Below are 20,397 nucleotides of genomic sequence, written 5' to 3'. Positions count from 1 at the left end.
TTACTCGTGCTAATGCATCGAATAAAACGTGTGTGGAATTGTTCTTCGTGCAAAATTACCCGAAAGAAAACTGGATGTGCGAACACTTTGTTTATCCAACTGCACATGCAAGTTCTGTGTGAGCTTACAATCACATCGTAAAAGTGAACGACTTTTTAAGTAAGAACACGATGTAAATTGGCGATAAATAAATTTGACGACAGCCGTTAGATAATACTGCTCTAATCACAGAGTGGAATTTGATTTGCGCGATAAGAAATCGAGACTCTTAATTATCTCGTAGTATCAATATTTAAATAAAGATTTCATTCAGAATAAAGTGACAATTTACAATGACAATCGATAATAAGATATTATTCATTATGACAGCACGATAGCGCAATTTATAACATTTATCATATTTCGCAGGCATGCAGAAAATTTTAAATTTGTTTTAATTACATATGCTTTCAAATTTTATTTATTTGTACATTTTGTAGTATATAATTTTGTTTATTTATTCACAATATAAAAAAATCATACAAAAGTATAAAATAGAGAAAAATTATATATTATATTAAAAAGTGTATGTATGAATAAGATGATATTCCGATACTTCCTTAGATTTTAATCAAAATTGTGTGTTATTTTATTGTATACCATAAAACGCGCTTTCTTTTAAAACGTAATGTGTATTATAAAGATCGGATAAAATATGGTTACCGCGAACAACTATACGTACTGTAAGTATTGATTGATTACTTAGAAAAAGTAATATTCATGCAAAAATTAGTTTATTTACATGGCAACTAATAAGTGTAGAACAAATTAAAAAAAAACTTGTGATATATTTGTATTTAGTTAGCTGTTTATCGAAAGAATAGCAAACTGCATCTTTTATAACTTAAAACAAACGTTTTAAATTATAATAAAGGCGTCAGTTTTTCTCTTTACGTTGATTAAACGCTGCCTAATGCATTGAAAGAATTCTGTCTTTTTTATTGATTGACATAAAGTTACAAGTAGAGATGATAATAATAAAACTATGATTGCGTAAATGTAACTAGGCATTGTAGAGGATGTTACACGGTGCTATATTTTTAATATTACTTGTTTACGTACTACTAGATTGTCTCCATTGTAAGTTCTACAGGAAAGAGAATTATAAGTAGATAATTATATGTAAATAATTATATGTAGATTAGGATAACACGCTCTACGAGGAAGAAAAACCGCCTTATGTAATAACATAATTTTACTTTACGTTCTATGACGCTCTATATTCCGTCTATGAAAAAAAATTTGCCCGTGCTGACTTATACGACACGATGCTGTTCTAGTGTTCTTTAGTGACTCGATATGCGATTGATTTGATCAATTACGTTGCATACAGAAGCTCATATCTTAACGAGCTAGCTGTTTAATGAACACATTTTCTCAAGGTAATATAACGTAAAATATGTACAAGAGATAATGAAGTAAATATTCGAGCTTCACGAGAAAACAATGTGGGTTAAGCTAAGTTGAACAAAGGTCGTTGCTGTGTAGAGTCATTACGAGATAATTGCGATTTAGAGAGCAAGCTCTTTTTATATTTTGCATACACTAGACGTTAAATTGCCATGTTGACATTTTTATTTATATATCACGTTGCAATAGTTAATGGACAATTCCTTGTATTTCCCGGATCCTTGTACATATTTAGATACTGTTTTGTTGCTATTGAATACTTTGTAAATAGTTATTTTTCAACGTGGATGTGATTGTTTGTATTTAATTAACAATCTGTGTGCCAAGTATAAGATATGACTTTAGTAAATATTGAAGCATGTTTCGTTAATATATTATGTAGTTAACATTAGGTTAATTTGCATTATTTAATGTTATTTACTATTTAATGTACACGAGTTTATTACGATTTTATTATTTTGCGAGTTCAAGATTGTTAATTTTATATATATATATATATATATATATATATATATATATATATATATATATATAAAATGTAACGAATTGCAGTTATAACATCGAATACATTAGGTATAAATAATTCCGATTATATATACATTTTTCATAATGACGTTACGTAGCTTTATATAAAAAAAGAAATCTGTTTTCAATTTTTTTATATTTGATAAAAAGTATCGTAAAAAAGAGCACTGATCCTTTTTTTAATTAAAGTTTCCAATATTATTAAACGATTAAGAGATTTTTATCATAAATTGTAATTTGTGTATATTGGTCCTTTAGAGTACAGATTTGTACTTATGTATACAATTTATGAAATATTTATAAAATTTATAAAATATAAAATAAGTTATCGAATTCTCATTCTTTTAATGAATTTTTATCTCGTTTTTATTTTACATTTTTTTAGAGACAGCACAAAGTTCAACAAAATTAACATATTCTACTTATCATACAGTAAATTTAAAATTATATATGTATTCTAATATACGACATATTCAAAATATCATCGAATCAATTCTTGTTGTATGCGTTATAATAGCTTTAAATTAGAAAAAGAAAACACGATGTTATTCCAGGCTAACCCACCCCAATATTGTGCAATTGCTGGAGACATTTGAGGACAAGCACAAAGTCTATTTAGTCATGGAGCTGTGAGTATTGCGTATTTTTATTATTGTTTGATAATAAAATATCTGAAATCTTGAAAATATTCTGAATTATCTTAGGGTCACTGGTGGAGAGCTATTTGATCGGATCGTCGAGAAGGGCTCGTATACAGAAAAGGACGCATCCGGTTTAATAAGACAAGTACTCGAGGCGGTAGATTATATGCACGAACAAGGTGTTGTCCACAGAGATCTCAAGCCGGAGAATCTACTGTATTATAGTCCAGATGAAGATAGCAAGATCATGATCAGCGATTTCGGCCTATCGAAGATGGAAGATTCTGGAATTATGGCGACCGCTTGCGGCACGCCGGGATATGTCGGTGAGTTTTTATCCAAAGAGAAAAAAGAGAGAGAGAAGGAAAAATAGAGACGGATTTCAAGCATCGATGATCAAACGTGCAATATTTCGATGATCCGCAGCACCCGAGGTTCTGGCGCAGAAACCGTACGGCAAAGCAGTAGATGTGTGGAGTATAGGAGTCATCTCGTACATCCTGCTGTGCGGATATCCTCCATTTTACGATGAGAATGACGCCAATCTGTTCGCACAAATTCTGAGAGGTAATGGAATGAACTTTTAGGCAGTGGTTTGCGCTCGCGATAAGCTCGTGTAATGCGGTGTTAATATGGTTTAGTTGCTATTTTTAGAATCGATAAACTTACATGAAAGGCTTAATTAACTAATTGAATTCGTCAAATCAATTTAAAATTGGAAATTTTTAAGGTAGAAGTTAGATATTCTGTACGATATTAATTATTTCTGTGCAATGTGCATTAATAATAATAAGCAAAGAGCTAGTATATAAAGTTAATAAATTTGAAATTACATTATAGAAAAATAAGAATACGTAATACATAACGTTTCGTTTATTTTAATTTTTAGGTACTAGAGCATTTGCTTAGTTTAAGATATTACCACGCGAATGTTTATATACATATTCTTTTTAGATAAGCAAATATCTGGTTGAAATTATAACGAAATTGTATACTTTATAGCAAAGAGCTAATTAGATTATTATAGGTGAATTTGAATTTGACTCGCCATACTGGGATGATATCAGCGCTTCTGCAAAAGATTTCATCGGAAAGTTGATGTGCGTCAACGTCGAGGAACGTTACTCATGCAAACAGGCTCTTGCACATCCTTGGTAAGAATATTTAGAATCTCGTCAGAATTAGAATAAAAATTACTGAAAGGATTTACTTTGCATATTTGCATATTAATGTAGTAGATAGTAATAAAATTCTATAATAGCCGAGTTATTTTGCAAATGCATAACAGCAACGATATGCAAAGGAAGTTTTAAATGCAAATTTTAAAATCTCTGTACTTTAAAATTGTACGAATATTACAGGAACTGATTTGTTTATGGTTTTAATAAATACGTTAGTTAAATAAGAGCATGGCAAGCCTTCTTCACAGTTGATAAAAGATATCGCCTTAAATCTTCCGTGAGTTGATAGAGGGAAACCCTCAATGCACTATCGACAAAGATTCAGTTGCTATTGATCTTTTGTAAGAGAAACACGTTAAGTGCCATGAGTACCAAATACGCGCTACGAGACTATGTTCCTTTGCATCCACCTGAAAGGTCTGAAAATGTCGCAATCAGCGGCTGCTAAATACATAAGAAAGTCGAGAGCATTTGTACAGAAGTGGGTGCAGCTATATAATGTGGTAAAAAATGCCGGTGATTTACCGGAACGTGACTCGATAGGTAAATTCGATAAAAAAAAAGGATAAAAAAAATAGTGAATCTGTTTTTACGAAATCCTGACTTAACACTGTGTCAAGGACAAGCGAAATTGAAGCAAAAAGATTTAGATGTATCACACGAAACTATCCAAACCCGTCTTCGTGCTCATTATCTGAAATAGCACAACTCAGTGAAGAAATCTTTGTTGACTCAAAAACATATGACAAAGTGACTCGCTAGGCGCGCAAGAACATCGATCAAAATTTTAGCAACGTAATTTTTACCGACCAATGTTCTATTTGGGTACGTATTCTCACGAGAGTAGAACACTGGTCAATTTCCACCAATAAACGTGTTTAGCGGACCATTAAATACAGAGTAAAGATGCATCTTTGGGGCTGCTTCTCGGAGCATGGGTTTGGCATTTTGCACCTACAAGTGTTTACCTACAAGTGAAATGCCGAAAAAATGTTGGAAATCTCCGAAAAGCCTCGTTGCCGTTTGCCAAACGCTGGTTCATCGACAAAAATGAAGACTGAGTTCTGCAGGAAGACAACGGTCCCAAACACCGTAGCAAGCTTTGTACTGGCATGAATGAAAGAAGCAATCTGGTATCGTTAAATTGGATTAGCCGTCGCAATCGCCCGATGCAAATCCTATCGAAAATATATGCATATATTAAGCACAAGTTTTGTGGAAAACACATATACTTTGAAGCAGTTATCTCGTGAAATTCATCGTATTTGGAAGTCCTTGCCGCTAGACTATGCCGTTAATTTGGTCGAAAGCATGCCTCGGAGATGCCAAGAAATTATCGACGCCGGTGGTGACTGGACGCATTATTAACGTAATTGCATCTTTGTTCTCATCGAGTACAATGCATATATGCATTAAAAAATTTTTTTTAATAAATTTTTTTATAAATTAACCCTGCCACGCTGTTATTTGACTGATTGTAATACACATTTTTTGAGCATTTATTATCCGTCTATGTTAAAAAAATTTAGTAATTCAATTAATATGATTATTAATGATTATTAATGAATAATCACGTACTCTGTAATCTAATGATTTAGAACAAAATATAAATGATAGATTCGTGAGAGCTATAAATTATCATACATTGTTACAACACACCGTGTTTTACATTTGTGCAGTATACACAGTTTCGAAAAATTTTTATATGTATTTTTTTAGTACACACAGGGTGGGACAGTAACTTGTTAAAAAAAAGTAACTTTAATTGTAACTCTAATTTTATATTTATGTATATATGTATGATATATGTATGTATACTTGGAGTATACATTATCAAAATTTTAACTTTTATATACATATATATATTTTTTTAAATATATTTTTTTAAGTTCTTCAAATATCAGGGATTGATTGTATATGTATAATACAATGCAGATAACCAAGATATTTAATAATGTTAGAAATATAAGATCCTTATATTTAAAAGCTATGCATAAACATTACAAAAAATTAACAGGAAAATATCTGAAAAGTAATTTATCATTTTTCGAGTAACTATACATTGTTAGAAATAGTCTTAAATTTGATTAACTTTTAATGTATATTAAAAACTGAAATATTCATTGAAATTTAAATTCTCTGTAATTGGAAAGACTATTAATGTACATGCTAATGAGATTTAAATTTGTAGTAATATAAAAGTAAAGTATATTTAAATTTAACATACTTTTTATTTACGGATATGAATAACATTTTAATTAACAGTAATTGAAATAATTATTAATAACTTTAACTAATATAACTATTTATTAATTACACAGGTCTACAAAATTGAGGGGGGGGGGTCTTTTGCTTTGAACTTTGAATGACGTTTCTATAAGATTTTGATACGCTGAAAACGACTACATTGTCCGTTTTTTTCCATCACCCTTCATTTTTTAAATAATCGCAAAAACAGCTTTCTTTGAACTTGACTTTTTTATGAATTTTTTTTGGTTAAAGAAAAAATGATAGCAAGATCAGTTTTACGGCATTTTACGCAGAAATATTCCCACAATACAGAAAATATTTTTTCGCATCTTATAAAAATGTTTTATGCAAGCCGTAAACAAAAAACTTTGAAAAAATTGTGAAAAATCGTAAAAAAATGATAAATTTCGAAATATAAAACCAAATAATTAAAAAACAAAAAATCTTACAAAATATTTGATTTTGTAAGCAAATTAGCTTTACGTTTCTAATTTAATTCTTTTTTCAAAAAATTAATTTCCGACAATTTGTTAAAAAGTTATTGAATTTAAACCATAAATGCATTCCGCGAGCGTTACCTACGGCGCGTGACGTCCTCTCGCGTCTGATGGACTGCCATCGAATAAAGTTCAAGAAGTTATAAAATTATATGAGATCATGTTGTGTGTAGTTTTTTGGTCACTGATTTCAAAAATAAACAAATCAAAATGGCGGATTTAATATGGAAGAGAAGAATTTAAAAAATGCGTATAAATAACATGAACATCGATATCTGATGGTTTTGTAAGTTTCTGATTATTGCTGTATAATTACAATTGTTTAATTAAAAATAGGGGCTCTAATATGGCGACAAATAAGTTTCAAAAATTTATCGCAATAACTTAAAATTGTATTATTTCTACTGTATGACAAAACAAAGAAAAGTATATATTATACTTCCTTTAATAACTTTAGTGTAGTTTTCTTGCTGTTTCAAAATCTTTACTTACTTTTTGTGACAATAGAAAATGTACATACAGAAAGGTAATTTTGCATTACCCGTTCTGTACTACATTTATTATTTAATAAAAGCTCAATCCTAGAAAGCAAAGTACAAAAGGATGTCAATGACTCAGGACTGAAAATAAAAGAGCTTGCTTTTATTAATTTGGAAAATTATATTCCACATTTAAGTATGCAATTAAATATAAATTTAGCATTAAGATTAATCGTTATGTAGTATAATGTAAATATTATAATAATGTAAATATTCATCCAAAAAATTCATAAAGAAGTCAAGTTCAAAAAAGCTGTTTTTGCGATTATTTAAAAAAATGGAGAGTGATGGAAAAAAACGGACAACATAGTCGTTTTCAGTGCATCAAAATCCTATAGAAACATCATTTAAAGTTCAAAGCAAAAGAGCCTCCCCCCCCAATTTTGTAGACCTATGTTATGTATGTATGTCTGTTTTACAGATCTTTTATATTTCATTAACATATAAATTAATTTTTATAATACTACGTTTATTAAATTTAATACACACGTCCATTACATTTAAGACTGTAACTTAGTTTTCACTTATATCATTCATTACTTTTTAGTTATCTGATGACCTATCATATCTAACAGAAGCTTTTCTAACAGTGTAACGTTTTATGTTTTAGAGTCGATAATTTGTAACAATAATTTTATAAGAGAGGAAAACTAACTAATTAGTTTTACAGAGCAATTTTCTCAATCTAAAAATATTTATAGCATGAACCTAATATAATACAACATTTGATATTTTCAGGATTTCCGGCAACGCGGCTAGTAATAAAAATATTCATGGTACTGTGTCCGAACAACTTAAAAAGAATTTCGCCAAGTCAAGGTGGAAGGTTGGTATTGCTGGTTGATTAATATGCTATTAATCGTTTGTGTTTTTGCACATCGGGCGCTTAGGAATACCTTCATCTTGTATTATTATTGCAGCAAGCGTACCACGCAGCTACAGTCATACGTCAGATGCAACGGCTGGCGTTAAACAGTGGCCAGCAGCAGCAGCAGCAGGAGGGTACAGGTTCGATCGGCCCCTCCAGCGGCAATCCCACGCAATACCGAGAGCAAGTCAGCTACAACCAGCACACGGGGCCATTGGGGCCGACGCCTCCACCCTCGAGCAATCTCAGCAATTGAAACAGACGCGCGAGCCGTTGCTCACGTGTCAAGCCTGATGTTTACGAATCTCACTTTTCACTCCATTCCAATCACTCCCGCCGACTACTCGCCGCCGCTATACATGTGCAACAAAACGCTTCAAGCTGTGGGGCAGCACACGCACCGCTCTGTCCACTCTCTTTCGGGACAATGTGTCGTAACTTAGGAAGCAACAGAAGCATAAGAAGAGCTGAGCCTAGGCACCGCTACAATCACGCACGCCTACACGAAGGGCAATGTACCACGCGACATAGCCGCTTTCAAGCTACGAAAGCGACGAGAATAGATTAGAGCCAATTTGCTTTGCGTCAGTGACGCGTACACATATACGTACACATGTACATCCAGAAACAGTTACCATCAAAAGGCGTAAACTACAATTCGCTTTGGCTGGTCCATGCGATACGACTTGTACCCTTCTTCTATAGCAGTACGGCAGTTACGTTCGCAGGCTTTATTCATATGATTTATGATGTTTCCTATGTTACACACGCATAAATAATAGCTTGTAGCAGTTTGATGAATACGTTTCGCATCAATCTGACAGAATAAGAGGTGGTTACCTTTCTAGAGATAAGACTTGATGATTGTGTGTCGCGATCATGCTTGCGCACTTTATTAGATTGAATCCGTTCTATACATATATATAATGAAGTATATATTATACATATATAAATATATGCATACGCGAACAGTACAACGACAAGTTTTTATATTTTATAAAATTCGGTGTAATAAGTAGCGCGGCTGTTTGATACAATTCTGTGCAGCATAGAGACCTGTACCCCGTTAGACACGGATGAATATGATTCCATACTACGGTTCTTATGTAATTTGATTCTTGCACGCCGTAATATACACTTTGGAAGGATAGAGGATATTCCCTATCTATTTATCATTGGGTTTACTTTTCAGTTAATAATATACAAAAATGTACTACCAAAACGTAAATGATATCGAGAGGTCGCTTAATGCACAGAGACGTAGCCTGATCTGTTTCTTTCTCTCTCTCTCTTTTTTTTATCTTATTTTATTAACGCGTGTTTTTGTATTTTTTTTTTTAATAACTGAGAACATGCCTCCGCTTATGTAAATGCTTATATAGTAGATACTTATACAATGTGCTATTTTATGTATCTGTATGTATACTCTTCTCTTTTAACATATATGTAGTGATATATTAATATAGAATCCTAAATGGGATCCACTAAACTAGCTTGAAACTTAAAAATATAATATATGTACATTATTCTGCTAATATTAATATATATTGCACTACTATTTCTACAGAACGTAAGGTGTACATAATGCACAAATACACATCTAAATTCACATAGACTATCTTGCGTGCCTGATTTTAAAATGACGTGAGAAACAATTCTGTTACTATCATAGCACAATCTTAACTATTTTCATACACGCGTAAAAATATTACGTTACTATGTTATATGTTATTTGACAGTTTATTATGACATTTTAATTTTTTATATCAATGACAAATGTACATATTTCATATGCATACATTTTACTTTTTACAATTATTTTTTTATTAATGAAAATACCATATGTAAAGAAAAAAATGGTAATGTTACTTTTTAAATATTGAAATGTGCATATACATGGAATACTATATGGTAAAGGCACGCTAGACAGACAATGGAGAATCGAATTAATTATTTTTACGCTTGTATCTTTTTATCTTTACTGAAACGTAAGAAAGAAATCGGCTCGAAAGTGCAATTTATTCCTAATATCAATTTACACACAGCAGGCGAGTGTTTATCTCGTTAATATATATGAACCAATGAGAGATAAAAGAAAATGTTACTTAATGACTCTCTTGTTTATCGTATCTTTATTATTTTCACATGACGTCAACAGAAATGCAGTAAAATATGCACTTTTTGTGATGATGATTTTACATTTTATGAATTCATATCAAAACTGATAGAAGATCTTTTTTTTCATGCGGAATATAAATATATGTAAAGTTGTAATTCAAGTTTGGACGACACGTTTCGTGTTGTTACATCGTTATTGAAGTAAATGCACAAAACTCGTAAAAACCATGCCACTTTAATCAAAATATATTTTGAACGCGTGCTCCATTGCGAAAATGCGTATGATTGATTGCTAGAATGAATAATTACGTAATTAAATTTGGTAAACTGGGACACAGGTGTGCCGCAGCACGCAGCTAAACAATATAAACCACTGTTTAATCGCGAAACTGAGCTATCCTTTGTGAGACATATCCACGAATAAATTCAGAGACCGACTAGCGATTTCTGTGTTCTATAATATAGTTGGGAGTAGAAACCTTTGGAACATGTGGCTCTCATTTAAAGGTCTGAGCACCGAAAGATGTAAAAGAGAAAAATAAAAAAAAGAATGTTAATTGCACTTTATCGAGCAGACATCTCTGTTGTTATAGTATATTCTCTCTTTCTCTTCGAATTAAGCTATATAATATAATCTCTTGGCATTATCATATTAGGCATCCGTCCGTACAGCGGGCACTTCTCGATGTAAGGGGATATTATAGAGAATTATAGAGAGAAGAGTGTGTGTAACCGATGCGATGATCACTTTGGGGATGCGTTGGAGAACATCGCTCTGTAGTGAAAAATCTCGTCCATTTGAAAGATCTTAGTGTTTTTGACTTTGAAACGTAGTCTTTTTATTGCAAAAGGAAAGGAGAGAATAATCGGAACGCCGATTGAAAAAGTCTGAGATTAGACTCCTCGTACTTTTTACTTTGTGTCGAATTTCATGTTCTCGATCGCAGCCCTAAACTCAATAACGACGGACACTATTTCACGGCCGTATAATAGAAACTTTACCTGATATGCGATAAAGCGCATAAGCGAATGACGTTTATGATTACTGCTAATTACCGTTAATTATACGCTTCTCCAAGTACCTTGGTACGCTAACCGAACTATTATTGGTGTCTTTCATTGTGTAAATTGACTTCTGAAGTGCCTTGGATGACATGATGATGGTACATTACCATACGTGCCATTAGTAGAAACTTTTGTAGGTGCTTGTCACAGAACGTGTTCGAATATTCGTTGCGTTGCACGAGATAATGTTTCTTTGATCGGAGCTCATAGATATTTGAGGTGCTCAAGTCGACGTACTTGTTAGAGATTTACATGCAGCGGTCTATAATGCACGCGTTAGTGTGCGAAGGAAAATTATTATGGGCATGCTGGACGTGTTTCTCTTATCAGTAGATCGGTAGATAGAATGTTATTTTACATACTATGCAGTAATAGCGCTGTTCAACCACATCCCTGCGTTCTTTCGATTCCAATGCTGAAGTGCTTCGCGTGTAATCAACATCATGTCATCTAATAAGAGAGATTCGCTAGAAAACATTCGTTTTACGCTAACAAATGCGCGTTGTGATGGCTCTGCGATGAATTCTAAAGAAAAATAGAAAAAAAGAAAAAAAAATAGGAAGATCTGATGGAGCTTTAGCTTGTATTCAAAGTACCGTGCCACGTGAACAAACACATATCGGCAGGAATACTGTAAATGTGATGTAAAGATAAGCTGATACTAAGTAGCGACGAGAACGAATTGTTAGTGAAATCTCATATAAAAAAAAAATATATATGTAAAGGCCAATCTGACTGCTGTGTGTGCACAGAGCGAGAGCGCGAGATAAAGGACGATAGAAGTAGCGTGATGTGCAGGACGATGTCAAAGGTCCCCCTGAAATTCTCCTAAGCCATGGATCTTTCGGCATCTACGCGTAATATCATTATTATCAAGACATTTTGAACATTATCTAGAAGGCGAGCGTCGCACCGTGCTTGTAACGTTAACGCGGTGCGTTAACGCCGGACACCTTAATATCTTCCTACTGTATTTTTCTCATTGTACAAGGCTTGCGGTCGTTATGCTAGGAAGCGCAAACATGTGGGAATTCATTCGGCGGTCGCCTTTCGGAGACGAATCTTGCCGTCTTATTATCGCAATGAAAAGTTACAAAGTACAGAAGAAACTCTCTATACTGTAATAAATATGATAAGCGAGACGATTTGCGCGTCGTTGCCACTGCGCACTCGGCGCTGCGTAAAGAGAATAATCAGAATAAAGATAAAATAGTTTAAAATGTGCCAATGTTTATGATGTCCTTTCGGTGATGTTGGATGACGACAGCTTATTATCTCTTCGTTACGCTCAATTCGGCGATGTTATGCATCTCACTGTCCTATCGGGTTCTGCGACTTGAAAGCTTAACTCTGTAATATAGCACATGTTCTTTACATATTGCGGCCTACGTCTGAGAGAGCGTGTATTTGAGAAAATGGGAGATACGCAGAAAGAGGAGAGTAAATTCCTATTTTAAATGTTACCTGAAATGTGCTCTCTTACAAAATATTATTTTCTATTACCGATTTTTTTCCGGGTGGAAATGAAAGCTATTTCTTTCGAGAAGAAAAACGATTGGCCTTACGAAAAATTAACGATCGATATATATTTTTTGAGAGGTAGGAATAAGTACAGCGAACGCAGCGCATTAAATGTGCGATTTAAATTTTATTTATCTCGTTTAATTAGACGATTGTGCGTGATCATGCGATTGCACAAAGCAAGACACTATTTTTTGTACGTGAGCTGCTGCTTATATAATTAGAAAGGAAAGAATGTCGCATGCAATATACACGTGAAGTACTTTAGAAAGACTGTTATCTCCATCACCGATGAATTGGGGGACAGTGGACAGTAGCTATGAGTGGGTCTGTTATTTCCTTTTTATACGACTTTAGTCTTTTACGTGTGTATACTTGCCATTGTGGCGAATATAATAATCTTTTTTTTTCTTTCGATAACAGGTCGAAGTCTTTGAATTTCTATTGACTCTCTTACATTTATAGAAAGAATACACCGCGTTGATCACATCCAGAAGCGATAAGTTCTCGCTAATATTTTGTTAATAAAATTGAATTCAATTTAGGAAGGCGTGTGGCAATGATAGGAAGCGGTATGAACATTGTTTATATGGTAGTTAATCAACAATGTGATAAAATAATAAATGATATTTAATTCTTGACTTAATAGCCATTTATTAGAACTCCTTTCAAAAAGAAGAAATGGTTATTTTCTCGCTGATATCGTTTATAAAAATTGGTATGTGGTGCCTGTGTTTATACACATATAAGCTCTGTTATTTGTACATTTTATTTAAATGCGATAACAAGAATGTAGCGTGACTTATTTACTTCGTTATTTTTCTCTATATGCGTATTTCTTATAAAAAAAGTATAAAGTTTCGTGTCACAATCACACAAATAATAATACGTTTTCGTTAACGTATATGTAAAGCGGCTGCCTTTCGAATACTATAAAAATGTTATGTGCAGATAATGTATTCGTTTCTCATTTATATGCAACAAATAATTTCATTCTCCTCTGCGACAGAACGAATAATTTTTGCATTCTGCGAAGGAAAAAATGAATATTAATATGATAAGCATAAAAATCTTACAAAGCAGAATTTTTCAATTATACATATTTAGCTGCTCATTAAACAGTTCTAATCTTTTCAAATTACGATTAAAATATTTACGACTAATTTTTTAAAATAAGTATAGCAAGCTTTTATAATTACTTCTTTGATTTCAATTATTTTATTTAAAAGTAATGCGTGTTATAGCACAGAATATTTCGATTCGCAAGCAATTTCGTGTAACGGTATTTCTTAACTGCTTCATGCGAAATTAATGGACAAAACACAATCCGATTATTAATTTTTAATGTTGCACAACATAGATACGAATATTTCTAATTACAAAGTATTATTATATTCATAATAATAATTTACATTGCAGTACATGATATTTCGTGATTGGACTTTATAATAAAGCCGTTACAGACCATGTAAAATTCAAATCTATATAACACACATAATTTAACAATGCGATACCTTCACGCCTCTTCTTTGAGTCTCCACCAGGAGAAATTATTTGGATAGAATCAAAATCCAAACTTTGCGATGGACGAATTAAATTCGAAAATATTGTGATGCAGTGAATTGATATGATATTAAAATTAATATCAACGTAAAATATATTATTACAATTTCTATATCAATAATATATCAATGATCATCGCATGATTTACATTAATTTCAACCGTGTATCAAATTTTAACATAATTATTTGATTACTTTATAAATATATGACGGCTATACACAGCCATTTTGATATTAACTGCTGTAAAATTTAACCGTTCAATTTTAACTTAATCATCTTTGATGATTCAAGTAAAACGGTCTAATGTATGTACATATTTCGCAGGAATTATATGCATTTCATTGGGATATCTTTTTGTTAGCAATGATGTCGGCTTTAGAGCAGCCGGATTATGTTACTTAGGCAAATCGTGGCAGTTACGAGTATCATTCGTCGAACGTATTTAATGCCTCTCGCAACTTATCGACTATTTTCTGATAGAAGGCAATCTGTTCCGTGAGATGCGTCCTTACGGCTTGTTTTATATGCACTTCTCGTTCCATCTGGAAATGAGTCTCCTCGGCGATCAAGGCGCGAGCTATCACGTCAGTTCGATGAGAAAGATCACGTAATTGTTGCTGTTCCATTTTATGCTCACTGACCATTCGCTCGCAATCTCTTCGTTTCTGCATAGCGCTCTACAAAAGAATAAGGTGCGTTAAAAATTAATCTGCTGAGATAACACAGTAATTAATGCACGACGTGACATTACAAAATACCTTATGAATACTGGTGACGTCGGGAAAACTGCTAATAATACCGCGATAAATGTGGAACTTGTCAGATAATGGCTCCCAGTCAAACTTTGGCTGATCCTCGTACAGCTTGCCGATGTCGTTATAAGCGTCGCCAGTCGCCTTCAATGCGCGCGTCAGCCTTCCGCGACCGTTGTCGTCCGCTTCCAGAGCGTGGCTGAGCGACGTAAACGATTGACTGATTTTCTGAAACTCCCTTTTGTACAATACTTGGTGTTTCTTCGCTTGGTCGACGGCCATGGCCATGAAATTCTTCACTACCGGATCCAAACCGCTGATAAATCTAACGAAAGCGTCCGTCTGGATCTCCATCTTTATAACGTCCAGTGGCGTATCCGGACACTGAATAGCATTGAAGTAATTCACGCCTAGTAATTCGTCCTTTTCCGCTTGTCGTTTTCCTGCCTTCCATCGCTTCTCGTCCGTACAGGTGATAAAATGCTCCCAAACACGACTGCGTGACAACACGGGATGCCGACAGACGTAATCGACAAACTCTTGCAGTTGCGTACGTCGGTGCTCGATAAACGCATCCTCGTAACGCCCAGATATCTGCTTATCGGGCAAAGGCGGGATTGGGATAAAGCAATATTTTTCTTCCAAGCGCTCGTGCAGCCAATCAAAGTGCTTATACCTTCTCGAGACTTGTATATTATTGAACTGAAATAGAGATATTAATATTAGAACCAGATATTTGAATAATAGGTGAGAAAGAAAATCAAGCTATTTATTTAAATATTGTTAAAAGAGTTTCCTGAGAACTTCCAGATTTTTCAGAGCTTTTATTCAAAATTTCAGGTAAGAGAATTTTTTAATACAACTTTAAAATAAATTTATTTTATTATAACTTTTAATGCTCCTTAATCAGTCGCAAAGAAAAGTCACTTAAGTTTTGATTATTAAATTTGAGAATAAAAGAATATGAACTAAATGGTATATTCTCAATAAATTAACTCGCTGGAAGTTCAAAATTTGAAAGATAATATCAGGGTATGAAATGAATCTACCGACAAAAGGAACCCACAACCTTCGAATCACCAATTTTAATAAAATTTTATGGGTGTGTAGTATTCACTGAAATCTTTACTGTAGTAAAGCCTTAAGTTGCGGATATTAGACATTTTCGAAATGATAATTAAATATTTTCAGCACTATAGTACTGTTACAGAAGAACAATTGTCAAGTCAGCGGCGTAGCGTCCGGTGTTAGGAAAATCGACAACGGTCTCCGAGTAAAACGGTTTTGTTATTATTTTTTTGGTCTAGACCTTATAAAAAAGCTAAAAGCTGCAACGGTGCTATAGGTGCTGGAAATATTTAATCGTCTTTTTCTCGAGAATGCCTAATATATTCGCAACTTACTACAGTAAAGGTCTGAATGAATATATTATTATGTATATTATTATATTACACACTCATAAAACTTTATTAAAATCGGTGATCCAAAGGTCACAAGTTTTTCTTGTGAGTTTTATTGGAAAAACCCATTATTAAAAGCTTTATTTTTTTAACAAAGTTACAAGAAATCTATTATATGTAATAATCAGTATCTCTATGTAAATTAATTCCTATGTTCCTTTACGTAAATCATTTCAGATATGATTCTTTCATGATAACTGAATTTTGTGTCTAATATCTTAACTCCAACCTAATCGAACTCATGGTTAAAACTGTTAATATGTTTTGTAATGACTGAATGCAGGGCAGCATCTAATTTAATGTTATTTTTATGTTCTTTTATTTTTGTTTTAAGTTGTCTCTTTGTTTATCTAGCGTAAGACTAGCATCGAAATCTTTACATAAGACTTTGTAGACTACATACTTTCGACAATATTAGTCATATCTTTGTGTACTTTGACTATTTTATTTAATGATTATTCTGTATCCTATTGTAAAAATCGTTTTGCCGATAACTGAAGCTGATATTTCCGAGATGTGTCTAACATATGGGAGAACGAAATATTTTTTTATGATATTCTGGTTATCTTCTCGATCTACTGTTTGATTTAGATGTCCAATTCGAATTATTTATCTTTAACATATTTAATCTCGAATTAATTTTGTTTCCAAAGAAAACCTATTATCTAATAAAATCTTAATACAAATTTCAAATTTTTTAAATGGTAAAAAGTATTGTTTCATCCATTAAAGTGTATACAGTACTTATTTCTTGGCAGAGAGGATGATGGGAAAAATATGACAAGAAATCTGCCAGAAAATATTGCATTATGGTACCAGTCTATGACGATTTTATTATTAATAATTTTAAGCGACAAAAAAATTGATGTTATTTTCGTATTCGACAGTGAATTTTAATCAATTGTGGTAGGTATTAAAGATATATTTGAAATATGTTGTCTCTTGGATCACCAGCTAAAATTATGTCATCGACATAGAGATAATAAAAATTAATAACAATGTTGATCAATCTTAATGCTTGTTATTCTAAATCTTGTATGACAACTTCAACAATCGGTGATAATGGTGAGTCTATTAGAGATGCTATGTTTGTTTATATCGTGTTATTGAATAAAAAATAAAGAGATATTATAAATTTAATAGCTGAAATAAAATTCTTTGAAATGTTTTTTTTTCAATGAGAATCCATCTGTCGCTGATGTTATGAATTGCCAGATTCAAGGGAACATTCGTGTATGAATAGAGACATCATATCTAAAGGAATCAAGATATGACCAACACTTATTTTTTGCCAGAGTCAGTTGTATATCTCAAAAATTTTTTACGTGACTGTACGTGAGACTTTTTACTATAATTTTGTGTAAGAAAGTTGAAAAAGCATGAAGGATGAGAAGAAGATACAATTGTTCTAAGAAGATAATTTTCTTTGTGGATTTTGGATAGACCATATGATTTGGGAACCATATGGTTGCAACGTTTTCTCCATCTTATTGATATAATGTTAGGAATGTTTTTACAAAGCTATTTTGTAAATTCATATAAAGACACAATGTCAGTTTTATTCCTCTCTAATTTTCCATAAAAGAAATTATGGAATCGCGGAATGACTGCATTATGCACTTTGATTCGGTTATTAAAATTAAATTTCCTGTTATTCTCAATATTTTTGATAAACTCGTATGATAGTCTTCATGTCACACAAAAGATCAAAATTATCCCCAAATTGTATTAAGGTGGAAGAGACTTCTTTGCTCAAAAAAGTTAATAAACCATTTCTCATTAATTTTTTTAAAGGATATATGTTATTATGCATGTATCTTTTAGAGTCAATGTAGGTCTCTATAATTATGTTTCTGGAGTTCATAGAAATATTTGGAGAGAAATTTAGTTTCTTAAAAACATCAATATCATCTACTTTGCAAAATTGAACAATTTGGCTTATTTTTTCACATTCTGCTTTTTTTACAACTAATCTAGCTTTTCTTTATGCAGTGACTCTAATTTGTTCTTATATCTGAAAAACGATAGAAAATTAATTATTTCATTTAGAATAAGCAGACAGAGGGGGGACCATGTAAAACTATGTCATGATTTTTAAGGGTAAGAAAAACATTTCTTGAAAGTTCCACATTTTTTTTCTAGTAATAAACCCTAAAGATTGTAACGTTATATCTTCTTACCGTAGGAGTTAACTGGTAGACGATGAAACTTTTAAGACCTTTCAGCTTGGATTCTTTCTTAGGAGACGTGACGACGCAATTGTATGATTCCCCAATTGGTTGCCACGTACATCGACCACCCTCCCCCTCTTCTATAAAGATCTTCTCACTTTCAGGCACAGTCACCATTCTGATGCCCAGTAGAAAACTATCTTCTCCCGACTTGATTAGCGTGGAAAATGTATTGTTTTTCTTTGGTACGTTGGGTATAGGTCTCTCTGGTATCACAGAATGTATAGTGTGCATTGACACTTGGTCGCCATAGTCGCTGACATTATTTTGCTGCGACAGTGATATAATCTGCGGCTGTTGTTGTTGCTGCTGCGCAGGTGGAACATAAGCCTGTGTTTGTCCAACTTCAGAATCGTCATCCCAGTCATCGTCCCAATAATCTCCCGAGCTTTGTTGGGACGACGTCATAGTATCTACACATATACATATATGCATGTGTATATATACAATAATTCAATTATACAGGTATTAAAAACATTACGTAATTTTTCAAAGATAAATAGCTTATCTTTTATCAAATGATCGCATTGTATTGACACATAGCAAAAATTGATAATGTGATAATATCAACATATATTATGTGTACGTATGTTCTTCTAATATAAAATAATCACACATACTAGAGGAGGGTGCAGCTTGTTCAACCACTTGGACGTACGCCGCCGGGAACAATCCAGATTGTCCACTCTGATTAAATCCCTCGCACCAGCCATCTCCCACGTTGTCTCGTATGACAGTCAGAAGTTCACCGGCTGTGATTGACAATTCCGCCGTCCCCGACTCGCCCGAGAAGTCGTACAGCGCTCTCACCTGCGAGAAGAGAAAAGGCGTGAAGAAAGGATGAACAACGGCTTCGCGCGAGATACGCGCGAAGACAAAGAGTTGCCTCGCACGCTCGTAATAACAGAATGAGTCATAGCGGGTTGACCGAACTCGGCAACGTGGCTCTTTCTCGCGAGAATCCACCGCGTACCTGGTGATTCTCCATCGTGCGCGATCCGTGCGACTGGACGCGTCCCGCTCGCTGAGAGAATTCAAACTCCGCCGAGAGGCTGAGTTACTCCGACATATTCCGACTCCACGCCTCCCGCCGTCACGAGCAGTCTGACATTTGCACGCTCGCACCTTGCTCGCGTACCCGCGTGCGCCGCGAGTGACGAGCTGGGGATGACTGTACTCCGCCTGACTCCGCCGAGAGCGACAGCCTGTCAGCCTGTCTAATTGCACCTCCTACATTCCCCTCCCTTCGTCCAATCCTCCCGCAATTTTATCTCTTTCCGTTTCCTCCCGCTGAAGCGCAGATCTATCTACGGATCCGTCGAATGTTTCTCGATTAAGCTTACCGCAGTTTTCTCTCTCTCCCTCTCTCTTTCTTTCGTTCTTTCTGTTCTCTTAGAAGCGCGAGGAGATATATGACCGGGAGATGAAATCTACTTCATTTCGAGCAAAGTTTCATTTTGAGTACAGAAAGGTGTAGCGCGAAAGGAGCGGCTGAGGAAAACGGATCAGTTATCATGCGCTTGTATTCGCTGCCAACGATAAGTGTGGGATTGATTGCGTTTAGAAAGTGGATTGCAGTCAACGGAACATGATAATGACAAAGCTGATGCTGATGATACGATTGCAGACTCGGTGATTTGAAAGGTTAGAGAAAACCGGTACACAACGTACTCGCCTGCTCAATAGGCCTGTTCGTGTTGCTGCCCTTTTTGAATTAATTTCTTTGTCGTCTCTCTC

General features: G+C 33.8%; 2 protein-coding genes across 4 annotated transcripts in view; one reads left to right on the top strand and one right to left on the bottom strand.

Moving 5' to 3' along the window:
- LOC105202459 (calcium/calmodulin-dependent protein kinase type 1) overlaps window positions 1–13,295 on the top strand; it is a 25,877-nt gene extending 12,582 nt beyond the window's left edge. For 2 of the 3 annotated variants that reach the window (XM_011171001.3, XM_011170999.3), the window contains 6 exons: window positions 2,529–2,603; window positions 2,679–2,941; window positions 3,042–3,182; window positions 3,643–3,769; window positions 7,821–7,908; window positions 8,003–13,295. In XM_011171001.3, coding sequence (XP_011169303.1) covers window positions 2,529–2,603; window positions 2,679–2,941; window positions 3,042–3,182; window positions 3,643–3,769; window positions 7,821–7,908; window positions 8,003–8,206 — 898 coding nt within the window. In that variant the 3' untranslated portion in view covers window positions 8,207–13,295. Of the gene's footprint in view, window positions 1–2,528; window positions 2,604–2,678; window positions 2,942–3,041; window positions 3,183–3,642; window positions 3,770–3,976; window positions 4,360–7,820; window positions 7,909–8,002 lie in introns of those variants that run through there. The other variant, XM_039454143.1, reaches the window with a different exon arrangement.
- On the bottom strand, window positions 13,284–20,397 carry LOC105197627 (sorting nexin lst-4). The gene is made up of 5 exons (XM_026136475.2): window positions 19,634–20,397; window positions 19,281–19,470; window positions 18,610–19,073; window positions 14,976–15,671; window positions 13,284–14,894 (listed from the first exon to the last, which is right to left on the bottom strand). Exons 1-5 carry the CDS (start codon window positions 19,646–19,648, stop codon window positions 14,643–14,645), a joined length of 1,617 nt encoding a protein of 538 aa, XP_025992260.1. The 5' UTR covers window positions 19,649–20,397; the 3' UTR covers window positions 13,284–14,642.

This window comes from Solenopsis invicta, chromosome 10, assembly GCF_016802725.1.
Source record: "Solenopsis invicta isolate M01_SB chromosome 10, UNIL_Sinv_3.0, whole genome shotgun sequence".
NCBI lineage: Eukaryota > Metazoa > Arthropoda > Insecta > Hymenoptera > Formicidae > Solenopsis > Solenopsis invicta.
Note: the sequence above shows the minus strand (reverse complement) of the source record. Positions and strands in the feature narration are given on the sequence as shown.